General features: G+C 37.6%; 1 protein-coding gene across 1 annotated transcript in view; it reads left to right on the top strand.

Moving 5' to 3' along the window:
• Positions 1-19,076, top strand: part of si:ch211-26b3.4 (connector enhancer of kinase suppressor of ras 2) — a 155,746-nt gene that overhangs the window by 107,094 nt on the left and 29,576 nt on the right. Inside the window, exons 10-15 of the mRNA XM_062045522.1 lie at positions 3,188-3,306; positions 3,377-3,588; positions 6,545-6,631; positions 7,349-7,557; positions 14,799-14,836; positions 14,934-14,976. Of these exons, the coding sequence (XP_061901506.1) occupies positions 3,188-3,306; positions 3,377-3,588; positions 6,545-6,631; positions 7,349-7,557; positions 14,799-14,836; positions 14,934-14,976 (708 nt within the window). The remainder of the gene's footprint in view (positions 1-3,187; positions 3,307-3,376; positions 3,589-6,544; positions 6,632-7,348; positions 7,558-14,798; positions 14,837-14,933; positions 14,977-19,076) is intronic.

Genomic DNA, 19,076 nt, shown 5'->3' with positions numbered 1-19,076 from the left:
ATATCTATATATATATATATATATATATATAGATATCTATCTATATATATATATATATATATATATATATATATATATATATATATATATATATATATATATATATATATATATATATATATATATATATATATAAATATATATATATACACACTACCGTTCAAAAGTTTGGGGTCACATTGAAATGTCCTTATTTTTGAAGGAAAAGCACTGTACTTTTCAATGAAGATAACTTTAAAATAGTCTTAACTTTAAAGAAAAACACTCTATACATTGCTAATGTGGTAAATGACTATTCTAGCTGCAAATGTCTGGTTTTTGGTGCAATATCTACATAGGTGTATAGAGGCCCATTTCCAGCAACTATCACTCCAGTGTTCTAATGGTACAATGTGTTTGCTCATTGGCTCAGAAGGCTAATTGATGATTAGAAAACCCTTGTGCAATCATGTTCACACATCTGAAAACAGTTTAGGTCGTTACAGAAGCTACAAAACTGACCTTCCTTTGAGCAGATTGAGTTTCTGGAGCATCACATTTGTGGTGTCAATTAAACGCTCAAAATGGCCAGAAAAAGAGAACTTTCATCTGAAACTCGACAGTCTATTCTTGTTCTTAGAAATAAAGGCTATTCCACAAAATTGTTTGGGTGACCCCAAACTTTTGAACGGTAGTGTATATATATATACATATATATATATATATATATATATATATATATATATATATATATATATATATATATATATATATATATATATATATATATATATATATATATAAACCATAGCCTGTGTTTCTTTATTTTCAGTGTCTGACTGAGTGTATTTTCTTAAACTTATTATGACATTTTTAATACTCTTTTATTTTTTTATTTTTTTTTAAACATTACATGCCCTTGTGTGTATCAACCTATGTGAGGCTGCTGGAAACATGTTCCAAAATGTGCTGAAAAAACCCTATAAAACAAGCCTAAAATCACTACTGTGTTTATTTTGGGGGTACATTTTAGGTCCAGAACGAGGAAATACGTGCCAATGTTGTCATTAGAGGGGCCCTTGAAGTTTGCTTTGTTGCTGTTCTTCCCCATTTTGAAAACCCCTTTTGGAGAGAGGTTGATTTACTTTATCAGTGACATTTGTTGAATAATAAATGTGCTCATGAAGTCAATAGATGTTGCAGAATTGTTTTGACAGCCCTGATATTTCTAATCAAATAACCTGCATCCTGGTGCTGCTCATTTAAAATTTTTGGATTCAATAGCTAAACAACCAATAACGTTAGAGTAGACAATGACAGGACTTTGGTACCAATGGGATGACGTGTCAGAGACATAAATCGGACACGTAACTCTTTATCATTTATGAATGGCAACGAGCATTGCGCTTATGTGACATTCTTTCCAGAGAATTATCTAATTAGCATTAAGACTGCTTATTGACTCCAGTCCATGGGCCTGGTGTCCAGTCACACCCAACCTGGCCTGACCTGCATTCCTGCATCCCCACAGTAAGGACCTGCAAAGTGTTGATGTTAAAGTTGTGATATGGCCCATAGAGTGTATGCAGTACATTTTGATACGTTTGTAGTGAATGCAGCAGGGATCCAATGTTTTAAGTGATATTTTAACATGCTGCAAAGCCACCTGCTGTGGAAGTCCCATCCTCTCTCTGCCTCTCTCTGCTTGCACTCCCAGCACTGCATCCCCTTTTCCTAAGGCTGGGCTGTAATCACTAAATTACTATTTTCCCTCTCACAGCACAGTTCCCTGCCTCGCTCTCCTCTCCATCACTCTCCCCCTCTTTTTCTCTCTTTTTGACCCATTTCCTTGTCTCTGCTTCATCGCAGCATTCTTTTAAAAAGCTGTTTGACTGTACACCTCGGACAGCTGTGAAAGTGAAAGTAATGATTAAGTAACGATGGAGACACGTCCTGGGGACACAAGTGGTGAGGCAGTGGAAAGGTTGAGAAATTACAAATGCACACATTTATAAACCTTACCGTTGCAGTAAGCGTTACCTAACTTTAAATTTCCCTCACGATCAAAAACATATCTATCTATCTAGTAGGAAAACAGCTCAGATGTATTTAAAATTTGTACATGTTAGTTCCCATGAAAGCAGCAAGGCATCCTGTTCTCTTGGAGGACGCGCTGACAAATGACGCGCCCTCGAGTCATGCTGAGGTAGGAGACCCCGCTAGTATTCCTCTGCCTCAGTGAGAGCAATGGTTGCTGTGGAAACAGACATGGAGAACCCTGTGTATGTGTGTGTACCAGCGTGTGTGTGTGTGTGTGAGCGTGTGTGTGCGTGTGTGAAGATGCATGAAACAAAATGATAGAATAGTGAATGTGGAAAGGCTGCAGAGTCAGAGCCTATAGAACATAGCTGTCAAACTCATTTAAGATTGTGGGCCACATGGAGAAAAATCTATTCCGAAGTAGGCCGGACTGGTAAAATCACGGCAGAATAACTTAAAAATAAAGACAACTTCTGATTGTTTTCTTTGTTTAAAAATAGAACAAGCACAAATGTACAAATCCTAATGTTGTTGGGGTTTTTTTACACTTACATGTTGCGGTTAATAGTATTCTATCTTTATTTGTTGTTATTTATATTTTCTGAATAAATTATGTGTTAATATTCATCAGTCAACTCATTGGTGTTAATTTTCAATCCATCAAGATAAAAAAATTATATCAAAATCAAATTACAGGATGCTATTTATGAGGTTCGATCATTTTCCTCGACTGATGTTCTAACATCATGTGGTTTATTTTGTACACATGTAGCATCATCTACAAAGATACAATTAATGCTATTGTGACATCCAGTGGACACATTGAGAACAGCTGTTTCTTTCATTCAAAAATGTCAGGTACATTTTTGTACTTGGCAAACTCAACCCGCGAGCCGGATACAATCTGTCCATGGGCCTGATCCGGCCTTCGGGCCGTACGTTTGACACCCCTGCTATAGAACATAGCATCTATAGTAAATGCCTCTATTCTTTGTGATTCACAAATGTAAAAGAAAGGTTCCGGCTGAACTTCAAGGATACAAAAGAGTATTTTGTTTTGTGTTTTTCCCACAGTTTTCTTATGTGCTGTGAAGTAGGAAAATAATCCATTCTCAATTTATGCTCTAAGATCCTATATAACAACACATTTTTATTCCTTTCCTTTCAGCCGGTCCCCACAAGTCCTACCAGCACTTCCCCTACACCCGGGGGAACTTTAGGTATGTCCAAAATGGATGCCCAGGACGTCTACATTCTTTCTCCTGTGTCCGGACTATACAGCCCAAGGTTGTTCTCTAGGACACACAGATGCTGACCTCTTTGCTGACTATGACTAACATGGGGCTGTGCTCTGCAGAGAAGAGCTGGGTTTGATTTCATGTGATGACATCAGCCGGTACAGTGTGACTCCCCAGTCTGTCTCGAAAGGGTCAGAAGCCGTCAGCTATTACCTGGACCAGGACAGCGGCCAGTACTTCTCTCTTCTGGAGGGAGATGGACCCCCGGGCTCCGACTATGACAGGGGCCGTAATACGGGCGTGCGCAGGAGAGATAAGACCCCCACTCATGGTAAGAAGCAGATTTGATCATGTTGCTGGTGTTACTTAAGTGGCTCCCAACTGGTTTCTTCAGTAGACCAGCATGTTCTCCAAAAATGTTTTCAACATTCCCTCATTATGTGCTCATCCCTTGCTTGATGGCTGTTAAGCATCTCTACCAACAAGGCTTCTGATGCTGTTTGTCTGTCTGCCCGTCAGCATGATACAGCATTACACTGAAAATACTGGGCCCATGTCCATGGAACTGGTTGGAAGGTTGGGACATGGACCAAGGAACAAACCATTACATTCTGAGGCAGATGGATAATTTTCGCTTTCTGGCATCAACCTCACATAAGGGATATAGTGCTTTATTTAGCTCTCAATGGAAAAGCATTCCTCAACTGGGGTGTCATGTCCCAAAATCAAAGACAAATTCATTAACAGTGTTTCGGGCCCTCGCTCTAGCCCAAGACCCTCCTTCAAACTGTCCCAGACAGCTTTCAAGTCATACTGTTCCTTCGTGGGTGATTCTCAAGGGGCCGTCATGATGTGAAAGGCCAGGGTCACTCTGCAAACAAATGCATTAATATGCATTCACAGGACTTGTGAGTCGCATGGCTGGACTATCAATGAAAGCAGGAATCTGCCCTCTGCTATGCAGAGACTTTACAGAAACTGCTCAAATGTAACAGTCACTGACAACCTAAAATGCGGAAAGTGGTCAACAGCAATGGCTGTGACAGTAAAGCCTTTACTTTTTTAGCCATATCGTTTTTGCTGTGTCACATGTTACATTCTTTTCACAAGTCCCGAGTCAGAATTGTGTACACTTTCGCACTCTTTTTGGCTTGAATTAGCAGATTAGCTTCGTGACCCGTTGCTGTGGTGGACATTTCCAGCGTTACCAAATTGCTGAATCTTATTGTTGAAATGATGCTGAGCCCTCCAAATAACTGAAGTGCTGAGCTCATTGGTTTCCTTGGCAACAGCTACGTAGCTCGCTAGACTAAAGGAACATGCAATATAAAAGGAAGGATGTTTACATTTGAGGCAGTGAGCAAAATTGCAGATATACTGTACAGTACTTGTAATTTTTTACCATTGACGTGGCTTAATAACAGCATTTTGTTCCCGCTACAGGCAGTTTTGTACTGTGTTCAGACTATTAGTGGGGGTGTACAATTGATAACGAGTGCAAAACTGATGCAGACTGGCCTATTCAAAGAGGTTATTGTGTGTACTATACTGGCTGTGCCAATGGAGACACTCCACATTCATTATATATATATTCATTATATGCTCCAACGGTCCAACCTGTGCTGATTTGTTGTGGAATATGCAGCGGATGCGTACACTATGAATAATCTTTTCTGGCCGATACAAAAGTGCTATCTAGGCAACAGAACCTATTTTTAGCCCGCTTAAGGTGTGCTTTGAGAGGCACAGGTGTAGTGATGGTGCATCTGGAGTGATCCAGGTGCAGGAAAATGCACATTGGAAGACATTTTGTTGTATAGGAAATATATTAATATGCCCATACTTTTAAATGTGCTAAATAAAGACACAAAACAGCTGCCTTTCAGTCTTGATTAATCACATTACGAGTGCTAAATCACTATATTTACATGTCCTCCCAGTATTGTGGGCGTTCTAATAATCAGCATATATTTTGCATTTACAGTACATGAGGACAGACACGTTAAAAGGGTTGCAGTCTCAAAGTTGCTCATTTAAAGGGTATACACTACCGTTCAAAAGTTTGGGGTCACCCAAACATTTTTGTGGAATATCCTTCATTTCTAAGAACAAGAATAGACTGTCGAGTTTCAGATGAAAGTTCTCTTTTTCTGGCCATTTTGAGCGTTTAATTGACCCCACAAATGTGATGCTCCAGAAATTCAATTTGCTCAAAGGAAGGTCAGTTGTGTAGCTTCTGTAACGAGCTAAACTGTTTTCAGATGTGTGAACATGATTGCACAAGGGTTTTCTAATCATCAATTAGCCTTCTGAGCCAATGAGCAAACACATTGTACCATTAGAACACTGGAGTGATAGTTGCTGGAAATGGGCCTCTATACACCTATGTAGATATTGCACCAAAAACCAGACATTTGCCGCTAGAATAGTCATTTACCACATTAGCAATGTATAGAGTGTATTTCTTTAAAGTTAAGACTAGTTTAAAGTTATCTTCATTGAAAAGTACAGTTCTTTTCCTTCAAAAATAAAGACATTTCAATGTGACCCCAAACTTTTGAACGGTAGTGTATATTAACCAAACTGTTCTTACGTATTAGTACCTGCTTTTGTGTATATGTATGGGATCTGCATAAGTCCCGAACATTTGAAATCAAACCATTGAGGTATTGTAGAGATATTTATAAAACAATCTTGCCTTCCTTCATACCTCCTCCAAACTAGCTGTTTGGAATAGGTATGGGGAGCAAACTGTATAAAAACTCATATAGGAAAAAATATTCCAACATGATCTGATTACATTTTCTGAACAAACTAAAATTATTTTTGCTGTTGCAGTAAATGCAAAATTCATACCAGATTCACAACTTGAAATCTTTGCATATACCGTGATACACATATTGGTTTATTTTGAAGAAGACTTATCCCGAGTGACTTATATTGAGAGGCAGGGTGAACCCTGGACTGATCACCTGTAAATCATAGGACTGACAATCACTCACATTCACACACGGTAATAACAATTAACGGTCTTCAGGTAATCTAACAGAGTGAAGTGATTTTAGCACAAGGTGCACAAACTGCACACAGAAAATCTAAAATTAAATGTGGGTCAGATGATCCTTGTCATGCATGTCATTCCCTTCACCTGCACACACCTTGTCTCCCTCTCACCTGTCCACCCACCAGCTGTCTCTCAGTCACTCTCGCGGTCTCTGCTTGCCAACACCCGATTACCTAAGTTGCCCCTTAAACCGACTTTCTGATCGCTGGTTGGATCGTTCCAGGTGACCTCAGACCTGTTTCCATGCCTCCCGAATATAACTGGATGGCCGAGGCCAAGGAACCCAGCATGGGCAAGAGAGGGAGCCGAGGTACACACATACAACTAACACATATACATGCAACGCTGCCCCTCTGTACAAACAAACAGGTTTGGAACAGTGCCTTGCTTTGCTTCCACTTCAACTCAACACATTTCAGCCCATCCTCAGGTTATTCATGGTGCTGTGGTTGTTTTAGGATACATATCTGGTAGGTATGTATCCGGCATAGTTAAAAACAACCATAAATGCAAGGGTATTGCATTTATCCACCTGCTCTGGAAATGAAGGTATTTCCGTGTGCCCAATTGGAACAATTTGCACTGACACTTGATCTGTATTCAATTCCACTCTATTGTCAGAAAGTGTATGAATAACATTAAAGCACAATAACAAGTTCAGGGTTGGATTTTTTTTTTCTTCTGTCAGTTTTAAAGTTGTTTTGTGCATTTGATAACGAACAAATGAGAAAATTCTGACTTTCTGTCACAATCCAGATTTAGCAGTGGTGTTGTCCAAATCCTCATAATCTTTGCTAACAGATAAGCAGGATGTCCATCGCAGTTGAGTCATATTCTACCCGATAATGCAGCTTTGGGGAACTTTTATCCCTTTCTGTTTTTTTTTAAGCTGTTCGGGTCAATTGGCCCATGTTTCTCTCTCGTATTGAGTTCTCCCTTATCAGCAACTGTCTTTGGTTTCACTCTCTCTCTTCCGTTCTGTTTAGCCTGTACATCATCTAACTGGTGCCATATTTCTTCCACACAGATTCAGACAACTCCCTGCTGCGTTACCTGAGTGATGACAAGATCCTGGTCATTGAAGAGGAACCAGAAGGTCCAGGGAGAGAGAGTCGGCGGGACTCCACCAGACGCTCTCGACGCAAGAGCCGCAATCCCAGCAGCCCCAGCTTCCCTCTCAGCCCATCCATGCTGTCCTCCACCTTGCGTTTAGATCAGCCACCTGATGCTTTGCCCGTATGTACACAGCCATTATATTTAACAATGCAAATGTATTTATTAGAGATGTGCCGATCCATTGTCCACCGATCAGTATTGGCCGACATTCGTGCAAAAGTAGCTGATTGCCTTTGCCGATTAATACCTGTAAATGCCAATCACAAACATCGATCCCCTCTGGCTATTACTGTATTTATTTTTGGTCCCCCAGCTGAAAAGCGGCTAGCAGCTAATTTGGTCTCCATACAAAGTATGGGGCCACTTCCTTAAACTAATAATAATCACTTCCATTATGTCAATAAAACTGCCTTTCTTAGTATCTTAAATAATATTATCAGTGGAGGACGAGGGTAGACATGTTACACACCAAGACGAAGCCTAGAGCAGGTTTGCTAATTGCTCAGTTAACCACTCAGCTAGCTTTGGTGCGCTCTCTATTTTGCTGTTTTATTTTGTGCATAAGTTTAGCAGATTAGCTTTGTGTGCGCTATCAAGTTTGCACATAAGTTAATTCACGCACATCTTTAGTAGATTAGGCCCAATATGTTCTCTGATTTGCATGCTTCAGAAGTAGTTCCTTTTTCTTTAGTGACAGCGCATTACCATTATTATTATATATTTTTTCCAGTCAATAATTGTGTGACTGTAGAGAGAGTTGTTATTCTGCAACACAAGTAATATAGTAAGTACTTACAGGTGAAACTAAAAAAAATTGCATATCGTGCCAAAGTCCATCCATGTCAGCAACTCAACTTAAAATGTGTAAGTAATATGTGACATGCAAAGTGAGATTTTTCAAACCTTTATTTCTTGAAATGTTAATGATCGTGGCTTACAGTTTTGAAAACCCAAAATTTTCCGAGATTTTCAATTTGAGGTTTTCATAAATTGTAAGCAGTGGTGTGCAAGGCCAGTAAGTCCTTCTCTGCTGACCTAACATAAATCATGATCATAGATGAATAAAAGTTAATTTTATTTTTAATTTACTTTCCATAAATATATGAAAGTATTTCTCCTCATGTCATATTAGGCTCCATTGTTGCTTGTTTTAACGTTGAAGCTTTTATCCAATCACAATACAGCTAGCTTGTTGCCAGCGCTGTATGAAATCTGCCGGCGGCCTTCTGAATCAACATTAGCGGCGGCTGTGCAGTGCAAACGAACGGAAAACATTTAGATGATAGGCAGTTGCGATAGCCAATCAGATCAGGAGTTGTTGACAGTAGCCATCTAGGTAGCCTTATGTTAATCGTGACTGTGATTGGACACTCAGTGCCATACCCACCGACCAGAGAAATAACCGGTACTCACTTTTTCAATCCACAAAGAAGGAGAGCAAAATGTTGATTAGGTGGCAGATATATATTTAAAAGGCCATTTTCAGGATGTATATTTAAAGAGAAATTAAATCTTGTGAGACGAGGTCGGCCGACCCCGGAAGCTCGCTAAATTGTCCCGGCGGTGAAATGGTTTGCCCGCCACTTCCATTCGAATCAACCAACTACGAGCTCTACCACTGGCTTATACGACGTCAGTTGGGTGCTACAAATTGTGAGTTCAAATATTTGATTCATTTATTTTTTCACATTTAATGCGTTTTTTTTTTCAATTATTTTAATTTAATTCCACATAAGTTTTTAGATTTTTAAATGCACCGAAAAAGAGGTCGTTTTTTACACTGTTGAGGTGATTCAATGGCCAGTATTGCGCAAGTGTGTTTTAGTATAGTATTTATCCAGCAGTGGTCAAGTAGTGACATCAATTATAGTATTTTGAGAGGTATCTATCATATTATATTATATATATGTATATATATATATTATATTTAATCATATTCATCATATCAAAAGAAGGCTTGAAATATCTTGAGTTGCACGTTATGTCATGTATCAGTTTTACCTTGAAAATCCAATTACTGGAATACACTAACCTTTGTACGATATTGTGTGATATGAATAAATACAAAATAAACTTTTGATTGATTGATCCCCATTTTTGGAGTTTCACTTTTTACGTGGAACTCAATCAACAAGCAACGTCATCACTATCATGCGACTCACGGTCCCTTATGGGGGCATATTTGTACGGATCTGGGAATTAACTTTGTTAAACACTGCATTAATTTACCAGCATCCAAGTCTACGAGTCTGTTTTTTTTTTCTTTAGTTCCGCATCAATCATTGTTGTCATACTATTTTCTTCGTCTCAAACACGTTTTTTTTTTTGCAATACAATACTTCTACAAGTCTCTAATGAAAGTGTCTTTAGAATAAGCCACAATGTTTCCCTCATCTATGTGGAAGAGCAAGTAGAGCTTGATCTGCCGGCAGCTTTATGGATTATTTATGACGACATGCACATTTGCAACCAAATACACAGTTGCTAATATAAATTGATTTGTATGCAGAGAAGCTATCTCATGACTTATCCTAACATGCCCGTCTCATCAGACACTGCAGATTCTAACTGGGTGTTTATTCACAGGCACGTTGAGGCGCGCACACACAAACAGGCATCCTTGTAGGTGAGGACGTGTATGACTCAGCATCAGCTACACCGATTATGAATGCGCTTTAAACATAAACACAGTTCCAACAATTTAGTACACACTGTCCTCTCTCCCTCTCGCCCTCTAAGCGGTGTTTTCTTCTGGTGACTCAAGTGGAGTCGGTAGCATGCGTACAAGAACAGGGACTAGTATGCTGACCCTAAACCCAACACGATTCTTTTATCCGCGAAATGTGTTTTGTACAATATTTCTTTTCAAATCCCAACATTTCAAACTCCTGATGGAAATAAGTCAAATGTCATCAAAATAATGGGCTTGTTTGTCAGTATTGCAAAACTATTTTAAAAATAATTAGAAATTCTGAGTTACACACCGCAACAGCAGGCAGCTTCTCAGCATTCGGGTAGCAATTGGGTGTCTTACTCAAGGGCACCTCGGCCGTGAAACAGACATTAAATACCTGCAAAGGTAAATCAACTCCATATTCAGTCACTGAATTTAGAATGGCGTGTTAGATAAGCTCCTCTGGCATAATCTGCAGGTGACCTCTACCTTTGTTGATATTGTTAAACGTGTACTGCAGTGACATGCGGTACGGTTCAAGGTAGGTGAGGCACCTTAGAGGGTTTTTTTTTTCAAACTTGATGTCATATGCTCTCATCAATGGAAATACAGGTTGCTCTTTATGAGGATAAAATGAAAAAGAAAATACTAATTCACATTCATAAAAAAATATTGTCACATTTATTTATTTGGTAACACTTTAGTATAGCGGTATAGCTCGGTTGGTAGAGCGGCCGTGCCAGCAACTTGAGGGTTGCAGGTTCGATCCCCGCTTCCGCCATCCTAGTCACTGCCGTTGTGTCCTTGGGCAAGACACTTTACCCACCTGCTCCCAGTGCCACCCACACTGGTTTAAATGTAACTTAGATATTGGGTTTCACAATGTAAAGCGCTTTGAGTCACTTGAGAAAAAGCGCTATATAAATGTAATTCACTTCACTAATTCACTTATAGGGTACACATCCATCCATCCATCCATTTGCTCTTAATTAGTCATTATTAAGTACTTATTAATGCCTTATTCTGCATGGCCTTATTATACAACCAGTAAGCCATTAACTAAGAGTCTTCCCCTCAATAACCTCATAATTATTGCTTATTAGTAACCCTAACCGTAACCCTAAGCCTAACCCTTATATCCAAATATCCCTAGTGTCCAAATAACTCTAAATTAAGTCTTTGTTATTTTAATAAGCAACTAATTAATGGTCAATATGTTCCCCATACTAAAGTGTTACCATTTATTTTTATAAATTAAAAAAAACAACATTTAGGGTCTTACCTTTTATTTGTATGTGAATAACCTGAATTCCAATACAAGCTCTTACTCATACATGTACAGTACTTTGATCTTAAAAGTCAGATAACCTTCCATGTTTTTCATTCAAATTTCAGTTTGGAGACATTTTTGAGCTTGTATATATAATTACACATCTTACTAGTCACAATAATTAATTCAATCAGTCATTCATTTTGGCGCATCATTTAATTATATTTATTAAATGTTTTGGTTTTGTAAAAAAACAATTTTTTTAACAAAAGCTGCTGACATATTCTTTGAAAAACTATAGTATAATAGCAACAAGTGTGCTACTGTAGCTCACGTACACCACCAATACTGACTGAAGGTGCTACAGCACCGCTCATTATGATTGTTCTGTATTTAGAGTCCCATTAGCAAGAATCATTATGTCACACTTAACTGTACAGGCGGTAGATTTTACAGTCCAGTTATTCATTGTGTAAAAATATTTATGAACAAACAGAAAAAGCCACCGCCTCAGCCAGCAGTGTTCAGTGCAGTAAAAAAAACACATGCCATCTTGATCGCGCACGCAAAGCAGATTTTTGTAAAAGTGTGCAAAGTGGATTGCGTCTGTTAAGTGAGCAGAATAATGAGTGCAATCCATTTTGCGTCCCTGTCTTTATTAATATGCAGAAAATATGCTGATCATCAAAACGCACAAAAATATTGGAAGGAGAAAATGAAAATATATTAAAAAGCACTCATCACTGTTTTGGGAGCACTGTTTTGCATTTTATTCAGCACGTTTGGAAAGAACTTGCCATCTGACAGGCACACACGGCTGTGAGAAAAGAGTTGCTTGTGCTGCAAAGACAGACGATGGACAGAGAATCCTCCGTCCCACATGTGTGTGTCTGTTTTTTGTTTCTTTTGATGGTCAGAAATAAAAAATATTAGACATATCGTCTATTCAGCAATTTTCTTTTATAATTGTATTGTTGCTGGATTATTTTTTTTTTTACTGGTATTAAGGAAATATTTTATGAGAGGTGTAAAATGAATAGATGGATTATTGTAATACATCTCCTACATAAAAATATGTCTTTCATAATGTATTATCTTGTGTATGAGTCATTCCAGACGCACAGTGTGCATATGTTTCTGTTGCCTGGATTGCGATTAAGAAAAAGTGTTACAGATTATAGATGTGTCCTGCTGGTTCAACTCATCGCACGCAGGTCGGCGCATGATATAACATAAATGTGCAGAAAATAATTGTGTCTGTGGCAAAATCCCCATTTAAATAGGGAGGTCTGCACCACTTTTTTTAATTGCAGACGCAGTGTTAGTAGATCACACATAACACGTCCACGACTTGTACACACTTTTGTATTTTTTGTACACACTGTTTAGCGCGTGGTATTTGGATCTTAAATGAGCAAACAAATACAGCACTAGGCACTGCCTCATCTGGTTTCTGGGATGTATTGAGTTATTGCACTTAAAACACAGCGCACTGCACAAAAATTGGTAAAATTGCATTCGCACTTAGAAGATTGGAACATATATAGTAGTGGCAGTCTCAAGTCAGCTTCCTGTACTCAATATCATCATAAAATGTGCAAATTCAGATATTTTTATGTACTTACAGTAAGAAAATGTAAAAAAAAACAATCATACAGAATATAGATTTATAACACAATTAAAAAAAAAAATTAAAGCAGTCAAACGATTGAAATAATTAATTGCGATTAATTGCATCTGTCTATTGTTACCCGTAATTATTACTGATTTGTCACAGATAGATATGTTTTTTTATCTTGAATAAGCGCACCTTAAACAGATTATTTTCAAGTTTTTAATAGTATCCATTGCATTAAGTTTCACAGTCTGAAAAGTATATAATAATTTAGATAATGATTTGTTATTAGTTAGACTTAGAGACAGACTTAGACTTAGACTTCCTGTTATTGTCATTCAAATTTGAACTTTACAGTACAGATAAGAACGGAATTTTGTTGCATTAGCTCGTCGTAGTGCAGGATAAAAGAGCAATAAAGTGCAGCTATAAATAAATAAATTACTCTACAGATAAATATACTGCACTTTTGCATGTGCATCCACTTTTATGGATGTATGTAATATTGTCTTAGTTTTTTTCATCAAACAATAATAATGGATTAGATTTATACAACGTTTTTCTATACACACAAAGGAGTGTACAGTGAGAACTAAGAACTTATGATTCATCCACTCCACATTCAAACATTGATGGTGGTAAGCCAAATTTGGGGTAGACTGATGGAAACATTGGCTGCCAATTTGCGCCTACAGCCTCCACCAAACCTCCGACTACCACCAAACAGTCATCCACATCCATACACAAGTGTGCATGGCACTGGGAACAAGGTGGGTGAAGTATCTCGTCTACGGACACAATGGCCATGCTTGGCGAAAGCTAGATTTGAACCAGGAACCCCCAGGTTGCTAGATGGCTCCTCTACCATCTCTGCAAAGCCCCATAAGTGAGGCTTTGTTGCACCTGCCTACCATGACTGCACATCCCTGGTGTACTGCATGGAATCAACACTGCAGTGCACAGTCTCATAATCTACTGTACATTATTTTCTTTGGATGCGATTGCATATTTTGCATTGTTTACTTTTCCTCTTTTTCATCTTTAGGCAATCTAGGTAAAGTACTATTGCATACAGTATTTCACACAACAAATCAATAATATTGGCTTTATTGTTATAAAACAATTGTTCTCAGCATGAGGCAGATGGCCCAGCGTTGCTTCCAGAGGAATGACGTGGTAGTACAAGAAATACACCATATTTCGGGCGACGTGGCTTGGTTGGTAGGCAGCAACTTGAGGGTTACAGGTTCGATCCTTGCTTCCGCCATCCTAGTCACTTCCGTTGTGTCCTTGGGCAAGACACTTTACCCACCCACACTGGTTTAAATGTATCTTAAAAAAGATGGTTTCACCATGTAAAGCACTTTGAGTCTCTAGGGAAAAGCGCTACATAAATATAATTCACTTCCCTTCATTTTCAAAGCACGGGAGGCACAAAACAACATAATTATAGGGACGGGAAGAGTGACCGTGCCAGCAACCTGAGGGTTCCTGGTTCGAGCCCCAACTTCTACCAACCAAGTCACGTCCGTTGTGTCCTTGAGCAAGACACTTCACCTTTGCTCCTGATGGGTCGTGGTTAGGGCCTTGCATGACAGCTCTAGACATCAGTGTGTGAATGTGTGTGTGAATGGGTGAATGTGGAAATAGTGTCAAAGCGCTTTGAGTACTTTGAAGGTAGAAAAGCGCTATACATGTATAACCCATTTACCATTTAATTTCCAAAATGTCTCTCAGATAGGTTGTCTTAGATACTAGCTTGTCGAAGCTATTTAAAGACAATGTTATTTTCTGTCTTTCAGCGAGGTGCGGACACACTACGAGCAGATACAACAGACAGGTGAGCTTGTACTTGTGGACCGGACACTCATTGAATTAAAGACAGTAATTATAAGAGTTTTTTTTTTTTTTCGCCATTAATGTGTTTTCTCCCACAGGTACTCTGGCTCTGGAAGCTCAGGAGCAGCCTCTATGAAGAAGGTAGGAAACACCACACTTTTGCATCACTTTGCTTTTTAAGTTAACGAATAGTACTTCCTGCAATTATTCTCCCCACACTTTTTGTTTGGTATTCTGTGACTCACATCTGTTTAATGAAGCCACTCAGGCTTCAGTGTTACGTCAGCTGTCTCCTAGCGACCGCATCCGCTATGAGAATGAGCTCGGCTGTGTGCTAATACCAATTCAGCATACGCAGGAAGACAAGTAAGAAGTGAAGCAGCCATTAAGTAGCCCTATAATTGTATTTCACATGCAAGTTTAGTGAGGTAAAATGGGTTTTCGTCTCAGGCTTACTGTTACATTAGAGCTGTGTTAGTAATCTAGCATTCACTGAGTAAATCAAATGATAATTCCTTTTCGATACCTAAAAGATCCAACTGGGTAGTAGTCACTTAATACCATTTAAAACACTTCCTTTTGGTCTAAATAATATGTAATGGATAGTCTTGGTGTAGATTTTGCTCCACAGTCACTCTTTTAAACTGTTTTTTTTTAGTTTGTCTGCAAGATGTTGGATTGTTGAGGCATTCCCAGATTGCAGATGAAACAACACCTCGCCCTCTCCGAAAGTATCATAAATATTTTAAAATCTACACTGTTTCAATATGCAGTACAGGCCAAAAGTTTGGACCCACCTTCTCATTCAATGCGTTTTTACTATTTACATTGTAGATTGTCACTGAAGGCATCAAAACTATGAATGAACACATCTGGAGTTATGTACTTAACAAAAAAAAGGTTAAATAACTGAAAACAAGTTTTATATTCTAGTTTCTTCAAAATAGTCACCCTTTGCTCTGATTACTGTTTTGCACACTCTTGGTATTCTCTCAATGAGCTTCAAGAGGTAGTCACCTGAAATGGTTTTCACTTCACAGGTGCCTTCTACAATGTAAATAGTCATGAAAATAAAGAAAACATGTCTAAAAGTGTGTCCAAACTTTTGGCCTGTACTATATATCTCGAAGTCATCACTGCTATATATATTTTTTTTTTTCAGATACGGTCAAAAATAAACTTCTTAAACATTATTTAGAGTCAACATTAGGTACACCTGCACACTCTCCGACGGATTCAGACCGTGCATTAAAAACAGCTATTTTTAGCAGCATTTATGTCACTGAATATTATTGCTATTATGCATATGCCATAGTTAGATGAAAATATTACTTTGGCTTGCCTTTTTTGTGTTTCCTAACAGCTTGAAGCAGAGGGGAGTGAACTCCTCCCTCTCTGGCTGAGAGCTTGGAAAATCATTTTAAGTAGAAATTAAACTCAAACCTTTCCGCCGAATAAGTGACATTAGCTTTTTATAACTGTCTCCAAATAAACTTACATTTCTGTCTTTTTTCAATGCTAAATTTAATTAAAAACACACATTGGACTTAATGTGTTGGCCTGTCCAAGGCAACTAAGCCGAAGATGATTAATTGGAGTAACAAAAGTGATAGTACATGAGTGAGTTTTTTTAGCATAGAATGAGCAAATACATCATCGACAGCCACATGGAATTTTTGTCATATGCTGTTAAAGCATGTTGAGATTAATCACATTACAGTGATCAAATAAAATGTGTATAAACATTGCCAATAACAGATACCATAACAAAAATAGATAACAGGACAGAGTGGAGATTTTAAACTATATACTATACTCTTGGCCTGCAGATGATCTGAATAATGCAACTTCCTTTATTGTACATTTATACATATTGTTTCCTGGGGACTCAAATGGCACTAATTGAATGGGATGACCAATAGTATTTGATAAAATAATACCAATTTATAATTTATGGGAAATTAAAACCCTTTTACTAGAATTGTTGAGTTTGAGTTTATTTTGAACTTGCAAGCATACAACATGATACATCACAATTTCCAGTTTCTCTTTTCAACATGTTCGAAAAGGAGTAGGAAGAAGCAGAGCTTACTTAATCCTACCCCTTTTCCTTTACATAACAGTTGCTAAAACTTGTTAAAAAGTTAAAGTACTAATGATTGTCACACACACACTATAGGTGTGGCAAAATTATTCTCTGCATTTGACCCATCACCCTTGATCACCCCCTGGGAGGTGAGGGGAGCAGTGGGCAGCAGCGGTGGCCGCGCCCGGGAATAATTTTTGGTGAATTAACCCCCAATTCCAACCCTTGATGCTGAGTGCCAAACAGGGAGGTAATGGGTCCCATTTTTATAGTCTTTGGTATGACTCAGCCGGGGTTTGAACTCACAACCTACCGATCTCAGGGCTTATGTTCACTTCTTGTTCTCAATTTATTCACAATATACTCCATAAGTAATCACAATAAAAATAAATAAATATTACTCAGTGAAGTAAGATATATTTCATATGGTGAGATGAGTAAGATCATTTTGAAAATGAACGGATGGATGAAATAAATTCAGAATGTTTATCGTGGTTCTTCTTCTTTGTACTTTGTAAACACTTTAAGTTTGAAGAGTTTCTTGAAGTGGATCATATTAGTACATTGTTTGATTGCTTTGCTTAATCTATTCCATAATTTAATTCCACATACAGATGTACTGAAGGTCTTAAGTGTTGTATGTGCATACAAATGTTTTAAATTACATTTTTCTCCAAGATCATATTTCTCCTCTTTTTTTTTACAAGAATTGTTGTATATTCTTGGGTAGCAGGTTATAGTTTGCTTTGTGTATAATTTTAGCTGTTTGCAAGTTCACTATGTTGTGGAATTTCAGTATTTTTGATTCAATAAATAAAGGGTTTGTATGTTCTCTATATCCAACATTATGTATTATTCTAACTGATCTTTTTTGTAACACCGTTAATGAATGAACTGTACTTGTGTAGTTATTTCCCCATATTTCTACACAATATCTCAGATATGGTAACACTAGCGAGCAGTAGAGAATATGAAGTGATTTTTGGTCTAGAACATGTTTTGCTTTATTAATTATTGACTTGTTTCTTGCTACTTTATGTTGTATATTTTTTACATGAGATTTCCAGTTCAATTTATCATCAATCATTATACCTAGAAATTTGGTTTCATTTACTCTTTCAATTTCTATTCTGTCTATTTGTATTTGTGTTTGACTTTCTCTTCTACTGTTACCAAATAGCATTATTTTAGTTTTACTGAGATTCAAAGATAGTCTGTTTTTGTCAAACCATCTTTTTAATTTGTTCATTTCTTCTGTTATTATTTGTATTAGCTTCTGTGTGTTCTCTCCTGAGCAAAACGCTGTTGTATCATCCGCAAATAATACTAACTTTAAATCTTTTGTAACTTTACAAATGTCATTTATATAGAGATTGAATCATTTTGGTCCTAGTATTGATCCCTGAGGTACACCACAGGATATATTTAGAGTTGTAGATGTGTGTTCGCCTAGCTTCACGTATTGTTTCCTGTTCGTTAAATAACTTCTTATCCAGTTTAAGACTAACCCTCTGATGCCATATCGTTCTAGTTCTTTTATTAAAATATTGTGATTAATTGTGTCAAATGGTTTAGTTAGATCCATAAACGCTGCTGCCGCACATTTTTTACTATCTATTGCATTGGTCTTAAATCGACTTAAACAAGTTGAAAAACTTATTCGGGTGTTACCATTTAGTGGTCAATTGTACGGAATATGTACTTCACTGTGCAACCTACTAATAAAAGTCTCAATCAATCAATGGTAATTTCTTCTGTAATTTCAATTAAAGCCATCAAAGTTGAAACATTAGCTCTGTATCCATATTGGTTCTCTTCGAGTATTCTATTTTTGTTTGTGAAACTCTCTAATCTGTTATTGAACAGTTTTTCAATGATTTTAGAAAATTGTGAAAGTAAAGAAACAGGTCTATAATTTGTAAATTGGTGTTTGTCTCCAGTCTTATAAATTGGTGCAACTTTAGCTATTTGCATTTTGTTTGGAAATGTACCTGTTTGAAATGATAGGTTACTAATAACCTATCCTAACCTAACCAGGTGTGAATAAAGGATGGGTTCCCACTTCTCTGTGAGCGCTTTGAGTATCTAATAATAGAAAAGCACGATATCAAATCTAATCCATTATTATTATTATTAATATTCATTAATGTTCCTG

This window comes from Entelurus aequoreus, linkage group LG04, assembly GCF_033978785.1.
Source record: "Entelurus aequoreus isolate RoL-2023_Sb linkage group LG04, RoL_Eaeq_v1.1, whole genome shotgun sequence".
Lineage (NCBI taxonomy): Eukaryota > Metazoa > Chordata > Actinopteri > Syngnathiformes > Syngnathidae > Entelurus > Entelurus aequoreus.
The sequence above is the reverse complement of the archived record's forward strand: the minus strand, read 5'-3'. Positions and strand labels throughout refer to the sequence as shown.